The 19449-nt window shown below is 46.1% G+C and overlaps 1 protein-coding gene across 2 annotated transcripts in view; it reads left to right on the top strand.

Moving 5' to 3' along the window:
- Positions 1-19173, top strand: part of COX10 (cytochrome c oxidase assembly factor heme A:farnesyltransferase COX10) — a 62098-nt gene extending 42925 nt beyond the window's left edge. For both annotated transcript variants that reach the window (XM_078778745.1, XM_078778746.1), the window contains 3 exons: positions 11263-11333; positions 12236-12468; positions 15570-19173. In XM_078778745.1, coding sequence (XP_078634871.1) covers positions 11263-11333; positions 12236-12468; positions 15570-16000 — 735 coding nt within the window. In that variant the 3' untranslated portion in view covers positions 16001-19173. The remainder of the gene's footprint in view (positions 1-11262; positions 11334-12235; positions 12469-15569) is intronic.
- Positions 19174-19449: the final 276 nt, after the last annotated feature.

Genomic DNA, 19449 nt, shown 5'->3' with positions numbered 1-19449 from the left:
CCTTGACTCTGATTCTGCAACTGGTCCTGACGGCATCAGCCCACGGGTCCTAAAATCATGTTCTTCCGCTCTTTCACTCCCTCTGTCTGTTCTCTTCACCCTCTCTTTTGCTCAAGGTCATCTGCCATCTGCTTGGAAATCAGCCAACATCACCGCTTTGCACAAAAAAGGTGCAAAAACAGATCCTAGCAACTACAGACCAATCAGCCTTCTCACAATTATCAGCAAAGTCATGGAATCCATCATTGCTTCAGATATGAAATCTTTCCTCTTCTCCAATGGCTTGATCTCTGATCATCAATTTGGTTTCAGACCTGGTCACTCTACTCTGGACATGCTGCTTCTGCTTTCTCAACAATGGATGGAGGTCCTCAACGCCAAACAGGAAATTAGAGCTGTCTCCCTTGACATTTCACGTGCCTTCGATACGGTCTGGCACCCTGCTCTGCTCACCAAACTCTCCTCCTTTGGTATCCATGGAAATCTCCACGCATGGCTGGCGGACTTCCTCTCTGGTCGTAGTCAACGTGTGGCCCTGAATGGGTTTCTCTCATCTCCTCTTCCTGTTCAGGCTGGAGTTCCCCAAGGTAGTGTTCTGGGCCCTGTGTTTTTTCTGGTCTTCATCAATGATCTCTCTGACTCTTGAAAATCCTCTTTATCTCTTTGCTGACGACTCTACTCTCTGTCGCTCCATTCCTCATCCCCTCAGATCGGCAGTCTGCAGCCTCCTCACTCTCTGCAGACCTGGACAAAATCACAGACTGGGCAAACAAATGGAACATGTCTTTCAATCCTGATAAATCTCACACTCTTACGATGTCTCTCCGAAAAGACCGACCGGACAACCCTCCCATCCACTTTCTGAATAATCCTCTCCAAGAAGTTCTGTCACTCAAGCTTTTGGGTCTCACTATTTGCCATGATCTTTCCTGGGAAAACCACATTTCAAATCTGGCCTCCAAAGCCAGTCGCCGACTGGGCATCCTCCGTCATGCGAAGTCCTTCCTTGGCACACCTGAGCTCCTCACCACATACAAGGCTTTCATCCGCAGCTCTATGGAATACTGCTCTCCCCTCTGGGCTGGTGCTCCTGCCTCACACCTAGCTCTTCTTCACGCTGTTGAAACCAAAGCATTCAGAATCATTGGAATCTCCCGCGATGAAGCTAACTCCAAGGGCCTTTCACTCACTCACCGCAGGCAGGTTGGTGGTCTTTCCGTCTTCTACCGACTCCTCTCTGGCCTTGCCCCCCCAGCTCTCTCTGGGCTCTGTCCCCCAAATATTCCTACAGGTCGCACAAGATCTGCCTGCAACCCTCTTATGGTTAAACTGCCAAAATCAAGACTTTCTGCTCACCTTCACTCCTTCATTCCTCTTTTCTCCCGCCTCTGGAACAAACTCCCTCACTCTCTTCAATCCCACTCCACCCTCCAGGTCTTTAAAACAGCTGTTCACCACCATCTCTTATCCTCCCCCATCCAAAACCTTGATCTTTTCTACCCCCGCTAATTTCGGTCCCCTTGTGTTTTATACCTCTCCCCCCCCCCCTCCCCTTTCCCACGCCTCCTCCCCCCAAGCCCTCTCCCTCCCACACTTCTCCCTGCTCTCAAATGTTGTGGTTGTGTGCTTCGCCTTCTCTCCCCATCTTGTCTTCCGCTCCCTCTTTTTGTATATTTTGTTTGTCTGGTTGATTTGTTTGTGAAATAAATGTTAGCTCTTCCACGAGCCTCGATTCAGTATACAAAAAAATATATATATACATATATATAAAACACAGTTGTGTGTGTGGTGTGTGTGTGTGTGTGTGTGTGTGTGTGTGTGTGTGTGTGTGTGTGTGTGTGTGTGTGTGTGTGTGTGTGTGTGTGTGTGTGTGTGTGTGTGTGTGTGTGTGTGTGTGTGTGTGTGTGTGTGTGTGTGTGTGTGTGTAATGTTACAGATAAACGGAGAGGCTCACGTGCTTGATATTTGGCATAGACATGGCCATTGAGCCTGGGACGAACATGGCCGAGACCATATTTGACGAGATCCATATTTTTTATTTATATTTACCTCAGCGCATTTCAGCGAAGTACCCGCTAATCTCAGCCAGTGCCAGAACAGCTCGCTGATTCGCTCAGAGCGATCACGTGATGTTCCATCCCGTCACACGTCACACGTTTGCACGTAATTCAGGGTGAAAAGCGATTGCGTTTTTTCACCTTTATGCGATCGTGTTTTGTGTCGATTTTGTGCGATATGAATTAAATTTTAATTCATATTTCGTGTTTACGAATTCGAATACGAAGGATTTCCCCTTTCCCCTTTCGATTTTGAATACGAATCAAATACGAGCTTGAGTCGAGAGGGCGAATGTACGGGTTGGGAATGTACGGGTCTCCCTTCCCCCGCCCGGCAACGCCGGTACTGGAGGGCGTGGGTCAGAGGATCGGTGAGTCTCCAAAATCCGCTTCGTGCTCTTGCGAAGATGCAGGACGATGTCGCGATTGTTGTGCTGCTCTCCGACCATGAGAACTGCAACATCATTGTTGACTGGCCCTCCCCTTCCCTCCCCCTTGCCCCTTCCCCCTCTGTCCTCCCCCTCCCTTCCCCCTCCGTCCTCCCCCTCCCTCCTCCCTCCACCCTACCCCTTCCCCTTCTCCCCTCCCCCCTCCCCCTCCTCCTCCCCCACCCTTTTCCCCCTCCCCCCTCCCCCTCCCTTTCCCCCTCCCCCTCCCCCCTCCCCCTCCCCCTCCCCTCCTCCTCCTCCTCCCCCCTCCACCTCCCCCCTCCCACCTCCTCACCCTCCCATCCCTCACCCTCCCCCCTCCCCCTCCCCCTCCCATCCCTCCCACCCCCTCCCATCCCTCACCCTCCCCCTCCCCATCCCCCCTCTTCTCCCCTCTCCCCCTCCCCCTCCCCCTCTTCTCCACCTCTCCCCCTCCCCCTCTTCTCCCCTCCCCCCCGTTCACCTCCCCCCTCCCTCCTCCCTTTCCTCCACCCCTCCCTAACCCCCTCCCCTTCCCCCTATCCCCCTCCCATCCCTCCCTCCCCCCTCCCCCCCTCCCCCTCCCCCTCCCACCCCCTCACCCTCCCATGCCTCACCCTCCCCCCTCCCCCTCCCCTCCCCCCTCCCCTCCCCCCTCCCATCCCTCCCACCCCCCTCCCACCCCCTCCCCATCCCCCCTCTTCTCCCCTCTCCCCCTCCCCCTCCCCCCTCTTCTCCCCTCTCCCCCTCCCCCTCCCCCTCTTCCCCACCTCTCCCCCTCCCCCTCTTTCCCTCCCCTCCCCCCCGTTCCCCTCCCCCCTCCCCTCCCCTCCCCCGCCCGGCAATGCCGGGTACTTCTGCTAGTAAATAAATATTATGCTCTGAAACAAGAGCTGATGTAATAGAGTGGGTATATTACGTTTTGTAGCGTGCAAAGGAGAACGAGAGATAAGAGGCGAATACATGTATGAGCTTGTCGGCGATGGGGTGTAATTATCGTGGTGGCGGATTCATGTATAAATAGTCGGCAAAAAGGTATTGGAGTCATTTCCTGTAGTTCCAGCGTGGGGTGTAGACTGGCCTGCGAGTAGGAGTGTTGGCGTGCACTGTAGTGAGATCTCCTGTGACTGTTTTTAAGTATGTAAACTTGGTTTGAGTAAATACCACAACATTAAACATATATCACAACATTAAAAGCCAAAGGAGCTAGGTTTGATCATGCCGGCACTTTGCCAACGTATGGATTTTCACCAACAGAGAAACCTATGTTGCTTGCCTCTTATCAAGTTGCATACCAGGTTGCTAAGTCAAAGCAACCTCATACAATTGGCGAGGAACTGATAAAGCCGTGTGCCTTTGAAATGGCAAAGATTATTCTCGGCAAGGAGGCAGAGAAAAAATTGCAACAAGTACCTTTATCAAATGATGTGATACATAACCGAATCATCGACATGTCAAGATATTCTGGAACAGATTGTCGCAGATATTAAGGCTAGTCCAGTGAAGATTAGCCTCCAAGTGGATGAAACAACAGATGTGTCAAACTGCTGTCAGCTACTGGTAGTCCGGTTGCCAAATCCAATTTTTTGGCTGAACCTGGAAATTTTATGCAAAGTTTTTTTTTTTATTGATTTTGGTAGCCTAGGGTCTACTCTTTCAGAATCTGCCGGGTGCACTCCGTTCACCCTTGATGGTTTTGAGAAATTCAAGATGGCGTCCAAGAAAAGTCCGGCAGAAGTATGACTGAACCTGGAAATTTTATGCAAAGTTTTTTTTTTGATTGATTTTGGTAGCCTAGGATCTACTCTTTCAGAATCTGCCGGGTGCACTCCGTGCACCCTTGAGCGTTTTGAGAAATTCAAGATGGCGTCCAAGAAAAGTCCGGCAGAAGTATGACTGAACCTGGAAATTTTATGCAAAGTTTTATTTTTTGATTGATTTTGGTAGCCTAGGATCTACTCTTTCACTGAGAATCTGCCGGGTGCACTCCGTGCACCCTTGAGCGTTTTGAGAAATTCAAGATGGCGTCCAAGATGGCTGTCGTTTCAGATAACTCCCTATAACTCCAGTAGTATTTGACCTAGGATGATAATTTTGGTGTCTAACCGTATGTTTTGAGGGGCAAGGTATCCATTGAAACCATTTATTTGACTGGTTGGGGATTGCATCATATAGAAATGCAATATGGCCGCCAATATGGCTGCCATCTATCTATAATTCCAGTAATCTCTGTGTGCATGTGTGTGTGTCTGTGTGTCTGTGTGTTTGTAGGAGTAAGAGTGGACATAGCCAAAAGGAGTAAGACTGCCAAACTGTGGGTGGACATGTTAATCAAACCAGTGTTCCTTATGATGAGGTTTGTCCGAGCTGAGCGGGAGGCTGATTGGCTGTTGCATCTTGAGGCATGCAAACAAATGCTTCCCTATTTCTTTGCCGCTGGCCATGTGCATTATGCAAGGTATGGGTTGTGCTACCTAAGGGCAATGGAAGCCCTCCCAGAAGAGGTACTAGTCCGGTTCATGAAAGGGGAGCATGTGATGAGGCACCAGCGCGGGCTATGGAATGGCCTGTGGAGTGATATGTTTATAGAAACTACTTTCATGAGATATGGCCATGCCCCAAATGGCATCATAGGAATAACATTGAAGCCGGATACGCTCAAGGTCTGGGCATTTAGTCTTCATACATGTAGTACTGTGGAGGCTGCTCTGGACGAAATGCTTGGAGACTCTGGAGACCAAGGAAGTGAACATAAGGAAGAAAAGAAGGCACGGATAGAGAATGACAACAAGGACCGAGAAGCCATAAGGAGGAAGCTTCAAAAATGTATCGATCCACTTGATCCCGAGAAACATCCACAGGATCTAGTGAACATTGCAACTGGTCTACATGGAACCCCGGCAGTGAATGTGCAGGACGCTGTGCAGAAAGGATTCGAACAGATGTGCGAATTTGGAGAGAACTTACCTGATGGCTTACATGAAACAATTCACAAGACCGTGACTACCATGGTGGCTACAAAGAAACATGTGAATGTGGGAGGTAGTAAAGTGTACGGCATGAATGTCATCTACTCCAGGGTCATAGGCCAACAGTCTAGAAGTGGGCGTGATGTTGACATAAAAGATGTCCTATCCTACGAATTGGCCCCAGTACCAACGTCTATGTTTGACCCCACAGGAGAAATGAGAGCTGCAACATCAAAGTCTTCCTTAAAGCGACAGCTTCTGGTTGAGGTATCTGCTCGGACAACAGCAAGTGAAACTTCAGTAGTTGTGATTGATGGTTCAGCCCTACTCTGGGTGATTCCTTGGCCTGCAGAGGGCACCACTACACACTACGCAAACAACTTGAAACACGCCATTGCCAAGAGACAAAAAGTTGGGGACGTTCACCTAGTGTTCGATCGGTACTACGATTACAGTACTAAGAGTGTCACCAGAAGTGCTAGGGCCACTGGAGTTAGCCGAGTCCACGAGCTGCAGTTGAACACCAAGTTACCACCTCAAGAGACTGTGTTGACGGTGACCGAAAACAAGAAGCAGTTGATAAACCTGATTGTCAAACTTCTGATTGAAGACGAGTCATTCCATGAATACACCCAAAGCCACAAGTTGATAGTGTTTGGTGAGGACGCTGCCCCATTTGAGATCAGCCATGGTGGTGTAGTGATCAGAAGGGCGGACCTTTCAACAAGTCATGAGGAAGCGGACAATATCATTGTCCAACAGGTGCTGCTGTCTGCTCGAAATAATGAAGAGAGTGATATAACTGTGATATCCGATGACACTGACGTTTTCATTCTCTTGCTTCATTATTATCACGCTGGAAGCATGAAAAATCGTATCACCATGGAATCACCAATTAAGGAACGAACAGTCATTGACATTGGAAAAACCGTAGAGAAGCATGTGTCTTTTGTGAATGAACTCCTGCCAGCCCATGCTCTTACTGGGTGTGATACGGTAGCATGCTGCTATGGGGTTGGCAAAGGTACTGCATTGAAGGTTCTGAAAGATGGTCACTCACTGTCACTTTTAGGGGTCATTGATTCTCCCATAGAATCAGTGATTGCGCAGGCAACCACATTCATGTCAGCCTGTTACGGTCAATATTCTATGAGTAAATCAATGTCCGAAACACGCTGGAAGATGTGGGCATCCAAAACGGGTCGGGCCTCCGCGGTACCACCAAAACTTTGTTCCCTTCCTCCTACAAGTGAGGCATTTAAAGAGAATGTAAGAAGGGCCCATCACCAAGCCATTGTGTGGCGTTCACTGGAAGACAGCAATCCACCTGAACTTGATGCAGAAATGTACGGATGGGTAAAACACTCGAAACTGAAAACGCTACAACCGGTCCTCCTTCCCGCAAATGTTGAACTCGCCCCAGAAACTGTCATGCGTATGATCAGATGTGGATGCAAGAGTGACAACCCCTGCAGAACGCTTTCTTGCAGCTGCAAGAAGGCTGGTTTGAAATGTACAATATTCTGTGCTTGTTATGCTGCAGGTTGCAGCCAGACTCTTACTTAGCATTTTAATTCAATTGAACAATGTCACAGATTCTTGTGATGTAATTCATATGCATCTGTTTTAATCACTTAAATGGATTCTTTGTCCACGAAACATATGGATAGACACCAAAATTATCATTGTAGACCAAGTGAATGTATTTGAATAAAAGTGAATACAAGTGAATTTGTTTGTTTTTGTTTGAAATTTGTAATATGGCAGCCATATTGGCGGCCATATTGCATTTCTATATGATGCAATCCCCAACCAGTCAAATAAATGGTTTCAATGGATTCCTTGCCCCTCAAAACATACGGTTAGACACCAAAATTATCATCCTAGGTCAAATACTACCGGAGTTATAGGGAGTTATCTGAAACGACAGCCATCTTGGACGCCATCTTGAATTTCTCAAAACGCTCAAGGGTGCACGGAGTGCACCCGGCAGATTCTCAGTGAAAGAGTAGATCCTAGGCTACCAAAATCAATCAAAAAAAAAACTTTGCATAAAATTTCCAGGTTCAGTCATACTTCTGCCGGACTTTTCTTGGACGCCATCTTGAATTTCTCAAAACGCTCAAGGGTGCACGGAGTGCACCCGGCAGATTCTGAAAGAGTAGATCCTAGGCTACCAAAATCAATCAAAAAAAAAACTTTGCATAAAATTTCCAGGTTCAGTCATACTTCTGCCGGACTTTTCTTGGACGCCATCTTGAATTTCTCAAAACCATCAAGGGTGCACGGAGTGCACCCGGCAGATTCTGAAAGAGTAGATCCTAGGCTACCAAAATCAATCAAAAAAAAAACTTTGCATAAAATTTCCAGGTTCAGTCATACTTCTGCCGGACTATGGTAGTGGTTCAGTACGTAAAGGACAAAGAAGTTGAAGAAAATTTTCTCTTCTGTCAGTCACTGAAAGCAACTACGCAAGCTGTAGATGTGTTCAATATGATAAAATAATTCTTCACAAAACACCAACTCAATCTGAACATGATTGGTTTGATATGTACTGATGGAGCACCAGTCATGTTGGGCAACCGTTCAGGCTTTGCTGCACTAATCAGAAAAGAAATTCCAGACGTGAAGATCACCCACTGCTTTCTTCACCGGCATGCACTTGTAGCAAAAGCATTGCCTCCAAACCTGAGGAAGACTTTGGATGTTTGTGTGAAAATAGTGAACATGATTCGTGGTCGAGCTTTGAATCTTCGACTGTTTCAGTTGTTTTGCGAAGAAATGGGTCAAGAACATACTGTGCTTTTGTATCACACAGAAGTGAGATGTTTATCACGTGGTCGTGTATTATCCCTTGTGTTTGAATTGCAAGAGGAAATTCAGCAGTTTCTCCATGAACAGCGACAAGACATAGCTGAATATTTTGATTCTCCTGAGTTTGTTCAGATGCTTGCCTATTTGGCTGATGTGTTCACAGCACTCAATGAGCTCAATCGCTCTCTGCAGGGAAAGGGGCTCACCATTGTGACTGCAAGCGAGAAGCTGGTTGCATTCAAAGAAAAACTTGTTTTATGGATTAGGCGTGTAACGAAGGGAAATTTGGTGAATTTTCCATCCCTTGAAGGAACAGTCACTGAGGATGCTTCCTTGCGACCTGGCTTTGTTTCAACTACAGACTTGGCATTTAATATGGAATATTTTTTTTTTCTTGACTTGGGTTTACTTTCTTAACTCAGTATATCAATCTGGTGAATTTCTTTTACACTTTGGTGATTTCTTTGTTAAAAGAACCATGTCACTGATTGTCTGTCGCAGCAAGAAGTCAACAACAGGATTATATCACAGGTGGCGTGGCAAAATGTACGGACAGGTGCATTTGACGATTGGCTTCACAGTTGGGTATACAAGGGTTGTTGCGTTCTGTATTAGTGGAAAACAACTGCTGCACGTCTACAAAAGTTATTGCCGCTTCCTCTGGAGATGGTCCGTCAACTCGACAATGCTGCTTGTCATGGAGTGGTGGCTTTACGAAATTACGGCATGAAAGAGCGTGCTATTGCTCGGCAGTATGGCATCACTCAAGGTCAGGTGTCAAAGATCCTGAAACGAAGTGCTCAGAGGGGTGAACCTACTCCAATACCGAGGCCAGGACATCCCCGCAGAACCACAAGGAGGGATGATCGCCAGCTGCACCGGTTAGTCCGCAATGGCCGTACCAAGTCAGCTAATCAGCTTAGGGCTGAGTGGCAGCAACTGACAAATGTGCCTGTATCCAGAAGGCTAGTCAACCAACGACTGGTTCAAGCAGGCTATCGTGCCAGGCGTCCCCTGAGAAAGCCACGCCTGACCAGACAACACCGCCAGCGCCGATTGCAGTGGGCCAGAGAGCACCGTCAATGGCAGCCAGGACACTGGAATAACGTGATCTTCAGTGACGAGTCTAGATTTCTGGTCTGTCGTCAAGATGGCCGCGTCCGAGTGCGCAGACAAGTGCATGAGGCCTACAACAAAGATTGTATAGCGCCAAGAGTCCAAGCTGGAGGTGGTGGGGTGACCGTTTGGGCTGCTTTTCATGCAGGGGGCAAAACTGACCTGGTTGTTCTGAATGGAAACCTGAACCAGTTCAAGTACAGGGCCATTCTGGAAGAAACATTGCTTCCATTTGCTCGTGCAGCCTTTTGAGGAAACTTTGTCTTCCAAGATGACAATGCACGGCCTCATCGTGCTCGCATGATCCAACACTTTCATGCTGACCATGGTGTAGAGCATATGGAGTGGCCTGCCATGACCCCGGATATGAATCCGATAGAGAACTTGTGGGCAGAATTACCGCGTCAAATCGACAACTTGGACCAGCAGCCGACCTCTGTGCTTGAATTGCAGCAGGCTATTGTCACTGCATGGCAAGCGATTCCTGTCCAAACCTTGGCAAATCTCGTGAACAGCATGCCTCAACGTGTACGTGCTCTCCTGAATGCTCGTGGGGGTTACACGAAGTACTGAACTGTAATTTTACTGTCCGTAATCCCAGTCGTAATTTAACTTTTGTTTTTGTTAAAAAGAAATTGGCTAATGTGCAAAATAAAGAGATACTTCTGGAAAACGTACAGAAGTTTAACACAGTACTGTCCATGAATTGAGTTCGATATCAGTTTACATCACTTTCAAGGATCAATTTATTTGTTTCGAAATGTCAAATGTGGCTTTTGTTTCTTTTAAAGGTCACATTAACAAAATCTAGAATAATTTCAACTTAATTCCAATGAACTTTTGGTTCTAAGACATCTTGAAAAGTAAGTTCACCCCCACAAAAAAAATATTCCATATTAAATGCCAAGTCTGTATTATTGAACATCTTCAAATGCTGCAAACTTCATTCCATGGTTACTTCTCGTGTGCAGAGCTGCAAGCGTGTGATAACTGGATCAGGCACCCTTTCCGGATAAATTTGGAGGATATTGATGATGACAGTGACGTCAAAGAAGATCTCATCGATTTGAGAAGCAACCATGGAATCCAAATGGAGTTCACCGAGGGTCATCTGGAGCACTTTTGGGCGTCTCAGCTGGAAACACTTCCCGTACTAGCTAGGAAGGCTCTCGCTGTGCTCGTGCCTTTTGCGACCACGTATCTGTGTGAAACTGGATTTGCGTGTCTGCTTCATATCAAAACCAAGTGCAGAAATCGGTTGGATGCTCAGCACAACATGCGAATAGCACTCAGCTCCAAGACGCCGAGGTTCCATACCATCATAGAGAACAAACAACAGCAACGAAGTCACTGAGCTTGGTGCACAAGCACAATTTCTTGCAACACACCATGCAAAGTACGAGCAAATGGAATAAAAATCTTTACTAATTTGAAGTTACCTTGGTATTGTAATGAATCATTTAGTTGCCAAATATGTAAATTTGTAAAATATAAATAAATTTAAAACAATGATGAATCTGTTATTGATAGCCATGATAATTTTATTATTCTTTCACGACAGTGGGGACAGGGGTGCGAGAACTACTTGGTGCTTTGCAAGGGGTGCAATTAGGGGAAAAGGTTAAGAACCCCTGATCTAGATTCTAGGCCGTCCTGCCAGCTCATTGTCACTTGGTTATGCTGCCACAATGGCTCTAGTATACTTTAGTTGATTACATTCGACTATCTAAGTCATTAAACCCATTCAGGTCTGCTTCTGCATTTTCGGTTATGATTCTGAAGCAGTTTGGTATGATGGCATTAATTGTCTGCCTCGAGAAGAGACCCGCACCATTGTCACATCAGGTGCGTGTAACACATTTGAATTCCCCCCCTTCAAGCCCCTCTCTTCTCTCACAGTTCCTTGAAGTCCCATTTGACTCGAACATGAACCGCACGAAAAACCGACCATTGGTGCGCTGCCAAATTAGGTGAGCTATGCTTTTATGCTCTGTTTAGGAGCTTGTCCTGATTTTCCTCCATTGTCTGAGGTTTGATCCGATTGTTTTTTAATTCACCTGTTTATGCACAGCGGCTCACGACTCGTCCTACCTTGACGGTCAATGTGCTTAATGGGTATGAAGCGAATGAGGTAGCGCACTGTAACCCAGGGGCCCGCAAGACTTTTTTCTTGAGTTGGTGATATCCACTTTGAAACGTTGTTTCGACCCTGGCCCTTCATCCAAGCCTTGTATGAAAGGTTGTTTCGACCCTGGCCCTTCATCCAAGCCTCGTACCTCATGACCCGAGCCTTCATCACCTGGCCTAGTTTGAGCAGGAGATTGCCCAAGAGTGATAACATCCTCTTATGAGAGTTTATCTTGTCTTTTTTTTCTATGCTGTACAAGCTAATTCTGAAATCTCTTGAAAGTGTTAATAAGAACAGCCGACCAATGCAGGTTTGTTTTGGTCAATGACGGAAACGTTGGTCTTTTCATGAGCAATGACATGCGATTGTTGCTTGTGAAACTTGGCTGCGATGAGGGGTAATTATTCGACGACTCTCCGGCTGCAGCACTGCCCCCTGGTTTCCAGATGGTTAGGGGTAGGGAATTGAAAATTATTTTAATGGGTCACTCATTGGGGAGCCTTTTTCCCCACAAAATTTGGTTACCAAACAAAAGGACTTCTTGCTGCGTTAACTCGGCAGCTTGCACCTAATAAAGGTACTTACAGGCCCAAGGATTCGACGCTTGGAAATGTTTGCTCTCATCTCTTTACATTATTATGTAAACTCTCTGCACTAACTGTATATTTTGTGAATAGTTGCGACCTTTTGTGATTATGGTTGTGGTTATGGACTGTGGTCGTGTCCTTTTGCCCCTACGTACAGCCCCCTGCACGCACTGCTCTTTGCCGGTGCAACCGGCACGTGTGGCGTGCTGCTTCTTGCCCTGGCTGTCAACCCGCTCACGGCTTTGCTAGGCACGGCGAACCTGGTGCTCTACACGTGTGCCTACACTCCGCTCAAACGCCTGAGCGTCCTCAACACCTGGGTGGGCTCAGTGGTGGGTGCGGTTCCTCCTGTCATGGGCTGGACAGCCGCGATGGGGGGCATTGATGCAGGTAGGCATATGTATGTGGGATTTTTCTGAAATTCCTTTTTTTGTTTGTTACGTAGCGTAATTGCACATCTTCAGAGTTTCGTTGCACGAACCGTTTGCACCAAAAAGTGGAATTGCTGTTGTGTCGAAAAGCTGTTTAGCTCGATTCTGCCATCATTCAAATAGATGAAGTTTTTGCTTGAATAACCAGGTTGTAACTTTCTTTTGTCAGTAATCTATGTGTTCAGAACCAACAGCCATGCTAGGCAATGACCATTGAACCACTTAAAATGATTGATCAACTTCATGGCTCCCCATCCGAAAGATAATGTGTTCTGATGCTGCCTTCTTACATAAATCATCGTCGTTGTCGTTCGTATGCAGCACAAGGTTACAGGTGAGAATCGGTTCACATGGGCAAGGGAGTTTCCGCTGGTGCAGTGCTCCCTTCTATGAACCAGGAACCACCTTTAGAGGCCATTTTTCCCCGCAACACGGGGTTGGCCTTTTTTAGGCACCATGGCCCCCTTTTTGAAGCAATGTTTTTATGGCCGGATGCCCTTCCTGCCGCCAACCCTGTGAGTCGCCTCATGCGACACAAGGGAATTACCAGTGAACTGGTACTCAATTTGCCGACCTCGGAAGGATGACAGGCTGACTCAACCCCCCTGGTGTTATTTCAATGATCGACCGGGATTCAAACCCAGGATCCTAGGATCCCAAGTCGGCACCCTAACCGCTAAGCCAACACCAGGCTCTATGCTAGAACAGAATTTGGAAACTGGATCCGGTTCTGGTGATGGCTCACCTACCCCTTGTGAAGGGGACCTTGGGATTTTTTTAACATCCACCAACTAATGCTATCAGATAAGACACCTGTTTCACATTCACCCGAGGGATGGAGCACACGTTAATGAAGCGCCATGCCTGTAAAACACCAGGATGGCAGTTTATAGTTGGGCTGACATTTGAACCCAGCTTAGACACCTCGGAGGCGAGTGCGCATACCTCTCGGCTATCCTGCCAGCCCTCCTACATAAATGATAATGCTCGAAAAATCCTATTAGGAAGATCTTTAGGGTTTGCCTGCTTTGACCCGTTTGCCAATTTTCCATATGAAGACGACTTCAAAGGTTGAAATGCCTTATATTCTGTTGATTACTTTTTTTTTTGTGCATTACTCTTTTTTTTGTCCATTGTCTAATAATGACCTTGTAATGAATGTATAAATGCAATGATATCTCCAAATGATATCCCTGTGTGAGTCTTATAAAAGCAAGTATTAGCACGAGTTTATTTCATTTTATTTATTTATTATTTTTTGGTGTCCAAGAGATGTGTCCCATCAAATTTCAAGAAGAGTTTGTGGGATTGTTTACGTACGAGATTTGTAGCGAAGGAAGCTTGTTGGCCTGCACGCCATGCACATTTTACCTTATCTGCCTCGTGTGCTGACAGATTTGCGATCCTATTTTATCTCGATAATGAGCCCCAGTGGCCTAGTGTTCCACACATTCAGACTAGTGTGACAGAACCTACATGCTTACGGACAGTGCTTTGCTCTTGAATGGATGGGTTTGCCTGACAATTTCTGGAAACGCGGTCATCCTGAAACAGCCTTAGAGTAAAGAAGAAGAGTTAGAACGGTCACCAGGAAGGGGTCTTTCACTCAGAGAGTGACCACCAACCCGTCCTCATTTTATCTTTTTAAATAATCATCATTTTGGGGGGGAGGAGGGGAGGATAAATTATTATTTATTTATTATTATTTTATAATATTTTACATAGATAACTAGAACGGCACATAGCAGGGCGCATACCTCTGCCAGGGTGAGCAGATTACGTTTTGTATCCCACTGATTAAGCCTGGTGTTGGCTTAGCGGTTAGGTTGCAGGCTTGGGATCCTAGGATCCTGGGTTCGAATCCCGTTCGATCGCTAAATTAACGCCAGGGGGGTTGACTCAGCCTGTCATCCTTCCAAGTTGGGCAAATTGAGTACCAGCTTGCTGGGATGAATGATCACGGTGTGTACCCCGATTTAGAATAGATAGACCGTATCCCTGCGCGCATCGTAAGAGGCGACTAAGGTTGGCGTCAGGAAGGGCATCCGGCCATAAAACGTTGCCTCAAACGGAACCATGATTGTCATGGGGCCCGCTAGGCTAACCCCCGCTCTAGCGGGGAAAATGGCTTTAAAACGATCATTCATTCATATTCATTTGATAGGCCGGATCGGCATACAGACCTGAACCAAAATCTAATTAGCTTCTTCTTGTCACCTTCCCAACTCATCCAACCTGTCCACCAAGTTTCATCCGAATCCAACCATAACTTTTTGAGATATCGTGCTGTATATCGTTTTTGGCCCTATCCCTCAATGGAGAAAGAATCACTTTAAACATTATAGTATCCAGATCCAGATCTTCACCAAAATCTAATCAATTTGGCCTTGTCCACAAAGTTTGTTTTTGTTGATGTCCTGGTGTGTAATTTTCCCACATATATCAATTTAATTATTTAATCCTGTTCATTAATCGAATTGCTTCACTACGCCCCCAGTGGTGTTTATAATAGCGGACATGGATTTGTCCCCCCCCCCCCCCCCCCCATTGGAGGAAGACCCTCTCGTGTTCAGGCCATTGGTGCTCCTATGGTTGGCAGCGAGTGCCCCGGAAGCATTGACGGAAAGAGAGTGGCAATCATATGTGTGGGAAAATTACATGCTCGGTCAGGGTCGCCCAGATAGCTCAGAGGGCAATGCACTGTTACGGTTTTCCAGAGGACCTGGGTTAGATTCCTGGTCTGGGCGTGTACTTTTCCCATATATATCAATTTAATTTTTAGTTTTGTGCAGAATTCCTTAAATATTCCTTAATGTACACATGTGCTTTACATTTTAATTTGAGGTTCTTCATCATGGTTGCACTCCATAGTTCCTTTAACCCACCCATTGTTTATGTACCCTAGGTAGGTATTTTAATGTATGAAATCTCCCCCATCCCTTCACCCATATTTAAGTGTCCTTTTGTTTATTTATTTCTAAAACAATATTCCCCTGAATCCACTGTGCACGTGACCCAACCAGCCAACATGACTCCTTGTTCTCGTCCTCCATCCCTTAGGAGCGTTGTTGCTCGCTGTGCTCCTGTACTCCTGGCAATTCCCTCATTTCAACGCTCTGAGCTGGAGCCTACGTGAAGAATACTCTCGTAGCGGTTACCGCATGATGTCCGCAGTGGATCCGGACCTGTGCCGCAGGGTCGCTCTCCGCCATTCTCTCGCCCTGTCGGTCCTCTCGTTTGTATTCCCCGTGTTTTCCCTTTCCACATGGATGTTCCCTTTTACCTGCCTCCCCTTCAACGCCTACTTTGGATATCGGGCCATGGTCTTCTACTTCCAGACTGACCGCCGCAGCTCACGCAAATTGTTCTTCTCTAGCCTGTGGTACCTCCCCACGGTTCTCTTGCTCCTGCTGTTGCACAAACCTCGTGCAGTCTACGAGTCCCGAATTAACCAACCCGAGGTGTCTGAGGGACTTCCTGGAATTTCATAAAGCGAATCACCACAGTTTCATTGTAATTGCCTTTTTGTAAAAGTAATTCGGCATCCCTCATTGTGATGTAATGGCAATGAGAACAGTACCACCTCTCATTGGATTTGTACAGGGTCGACCCACCTGACACACCTACTGTGTGCAATATATCAACAGTGATGTAAATTTGTTTTACAAGCATTTCCGTCTGTATTTCTTCTCTCTCTCTCTCTCTGATGTACCATACTCTGTCACAGAGTGTCTGTCACCAAAACAACTTCTGGAGCAAGGGTTGCACTGGGTGGTTTGCCATTGCCTTCCCAGCGGTTGTTCAGACATGAATTTGGCCTTGGTGCCAGCGATAGCTTGCCTGCGATTTGCGAAAGACATCATCTGCATTTAGATGGCATAAAGTGGAATGAAGTTGATGATTTAAGGTTTTCATCTATTCTGATTTTATCCATTTAATTATTTTTAAGTGCGTCTGTGTCTGTGTCTGTGTGTTATTTCTCCAACAGAACAAAAACAGACGGTTGTTCGGATAGTTACTTTTTTGCATCGATGGTGAAAGACTGCAAGGATTGCTGCCATGTCTTCATTTAGTTGTCAGGAAGTTGAACAGTCACCAAGGCAACATCACAGTGATGTCACTGTTCTCCCACTCCAGAGGAAATGTGGCCAGGGTCATGGTCACGTGTATTGCACTGATACTCCCATTGGCTGCTAGTAATTGGAGCTCGGTCCTATTATAGCTCACCTGACAAGCGTAGCTTCTCCAGGCATTTACCCCCCCTCAATCCCCCCATTCTACCCCCGCACCCCCACTCTAATTGCCATCAATATGTGTTTGCACTCTCCAGTTTTAATGGTGCTATAGCAGCGCTTGCTCGTTTGTTTACTTAATTGAATCTCAGGGTTATTACTTGACAGTCACGTGCCATCACGGGTTTTACTGTAGTCTCCTTAATTTGGCAAAACTTGTACCATTTTGGTGGACATTTGGTTCACTCGTTACGTCGATTGAAGTTTTCTGCAAAAAAAAATTTTTTTTTGCTCTTTGAAATTGTCCCACTTTGCACCGTGACTATCTGGAGCAGCAATTACAGGATACTTGTGTGTGCGTAAAGGCCGAATGTCATTTCTCCCGGTTTTTGGGGATTCCAATTCGGTTTATTTCACGAGTCGACGATGGAATTGCATTCCTGTGCGACTCTGCACATCTCTATATTGATGTTCCTTTTTGAGGTTAGAAATGTGCAAAACCCGTTTTCCTTGTTTCCTTGGGCCTTGGATTCTTGCTAATTCCCATCTGGTGTTATAACAATCTTAGCTGCCATGTAACCATCAAGCAATTGTCTCGTAACCACCAAGCAATTGTCTCATAACCACCAAGCAATCGTCTCGTAACCCCCAAGCAATTGTCTCGTAACCATCAAGCAATTGGTAGTAACCACCAAGCAATTAGCAATTGTCTCGTAACCACCAAGCAATTGTCTCGTAACCACCAAGCGATTGTCTCATAACCACCAAGCGATTGTCTCGTAACCACCATGCGATTGTCTCGTAACCACCATGCGATTGTCTCGTAACCATCATGCGATTGTCTCGTAACCACCATGCGATTGTCTCGTAACCACCATGCGATTGTCTTGTAACCACCAAGCAATTGTTTCTTAACCATCATGCAATTGTCTCGTAACCACCATGCGATTGTCTCGTGTAAAACTCTCCTCCATTTTGTTTTTTTGTTGAACCCGTGAGCAAACCAGCTCGAGGAGAATGTCTGATATTATTTTAAACCTGTCAACATGAAACGCAGATCATTGATGTATTGTATATCGTAAAACTGGTGCGATTTGTGTTTTGGTTTATTTATTTATTCTCTCCCCATCCCCTTATTGACATTTGACGCTGCTGCATCTGCATGAGTGTCCTGTTTCGTCAAGTTTCCACCACTCCTCTTTTTGTCCGTCGCACTGCTCGGGGCATCTTGTCTCTTTTTTTCCCCAACACGAATGTGATGGAAGTTTTCCTCAAATTGCTGGGAAACGTCGTCGTTTTTATTGGGTGTGGCCTATCGTGAGCATTACCACATGTCGTGAGCGCAGTGTACTCACCACTCGTGTCCATCTTAGTCGACTTCTTGTATAATGTTGCACCTGCAGAAAATATTTGCTAGCGGGGTTATAATACGGTGTACAAACCACCCTGTGCATGTTTGATTCATGATTCACTGATCTCTGTTCATTGTCTTTTGAACAAAGTCAAATACATTGTTTTATTTTAAAATCTGAATGTGTGCAAATGTCTCTGCCATTGGAAAGGGACTGTAGGTTTGGAGTAGCTGATAATTAAACTTGATGTCAGAGTTATGGACGGATTCAGACAAAACTTTTGAGTTGGGTAGGTAACCAGAACAAGCCGATTCGATTTTGGTTAAGACAGGTGACGAGGACAATGCAGACCTATCGTTGTTCACAAAATGTAAACTGTTCAGCCTCCTGGGGTTATTCACACTACCGAGTGCTGTTCTCGTTTTCCCAGTTATTGCTACGATCGATCCCTCACTCTTCCTGGACATTCGTACAGTCGCATGGCAATGTCCAATGTTTTTTTCCATTTTGAAGAGTTGCAAATCCAGAGAGTGAATCCTTATCTACAGGATCGACACATTGGCTCCGCATGCGATCAAGGAGCACTTTTCATTCACTTCGCCTTCCAGTCGGTTTCAAATTTTCAATCCATTCCCTCTCCCTGTCTTTCTTCCTTTATTTTATCCACCAGACCTCCTCCTTTTTCTCTCCTCTCTCTTGTCCTCCTTTTCCTCCTTTCTACCGTCTTCCCAAGACGTTGGAGTAGGTATTCCGTCTGCTGCCAGATGTAAGATCCCATGGTTTACTTCGTGGATATGGGTGAGCTATTCCTCGCACCCTGGCCAAATTCCAAATCCTTGCCCTGACTCTCACTCGGGAAAACAACGGCAAAACCACCCAATGGAATCCTGGCCGTGAGGCTGCTTTGGCAGCACTGAATCTGCCTTCAGGTAAAGTACCAGAGTTTGTTATTATTCGTCCTTCCCTCGGGAGACTGGGCTTTTGCAATCACTCCGATGCGTCGATGCGTCTGTCCGGGCTGTAACATTGTTACTGTTTGAGCTTTTGCCATGAAATTTTCAATAAAGATTTATGAGAATATGGAGAAGACGCATTAATCAGTTTGGTCAATAGGGCAAAGGACAGCGTCACGTAAAATTTCATTCGATTAACCTGATATTTTAACAATTTACATTATGGGTCACCGAATTTGTTCACCAACCAAAAGCCAGAAGCCGATTGTTTTTTTTTAGATCAAAGGGTCAAAGGTCAAGGCTGCATAAAATCGTCAATTGTTTTCATCAGATTGACTTGAAACTTGAGCAGGGTTTGCCTATTGGGTCACTGAATTCTTTTGCTTTTGAGGTCAATCAAGGT

The sequence above is a fragment of the Myxine glutinosa genome, chromosome 5 (assembly GCF_964187855.1).
Source record: "Myxine glutinosa chromosome 5, kmMyxGlut1.1, whole genome shotgun sequence".
Classification (NCBI taxonomy): Eukaryota; Metazoa; Chordata; class Myxini; order Myxiniformes; family Myxinidae; genus Myxine; species Myxine glutinosa.
Note: the sequence above shows the minus strand (reverse complement) of the source record. Positions and strands in the feature narration are given on the sequence as shown.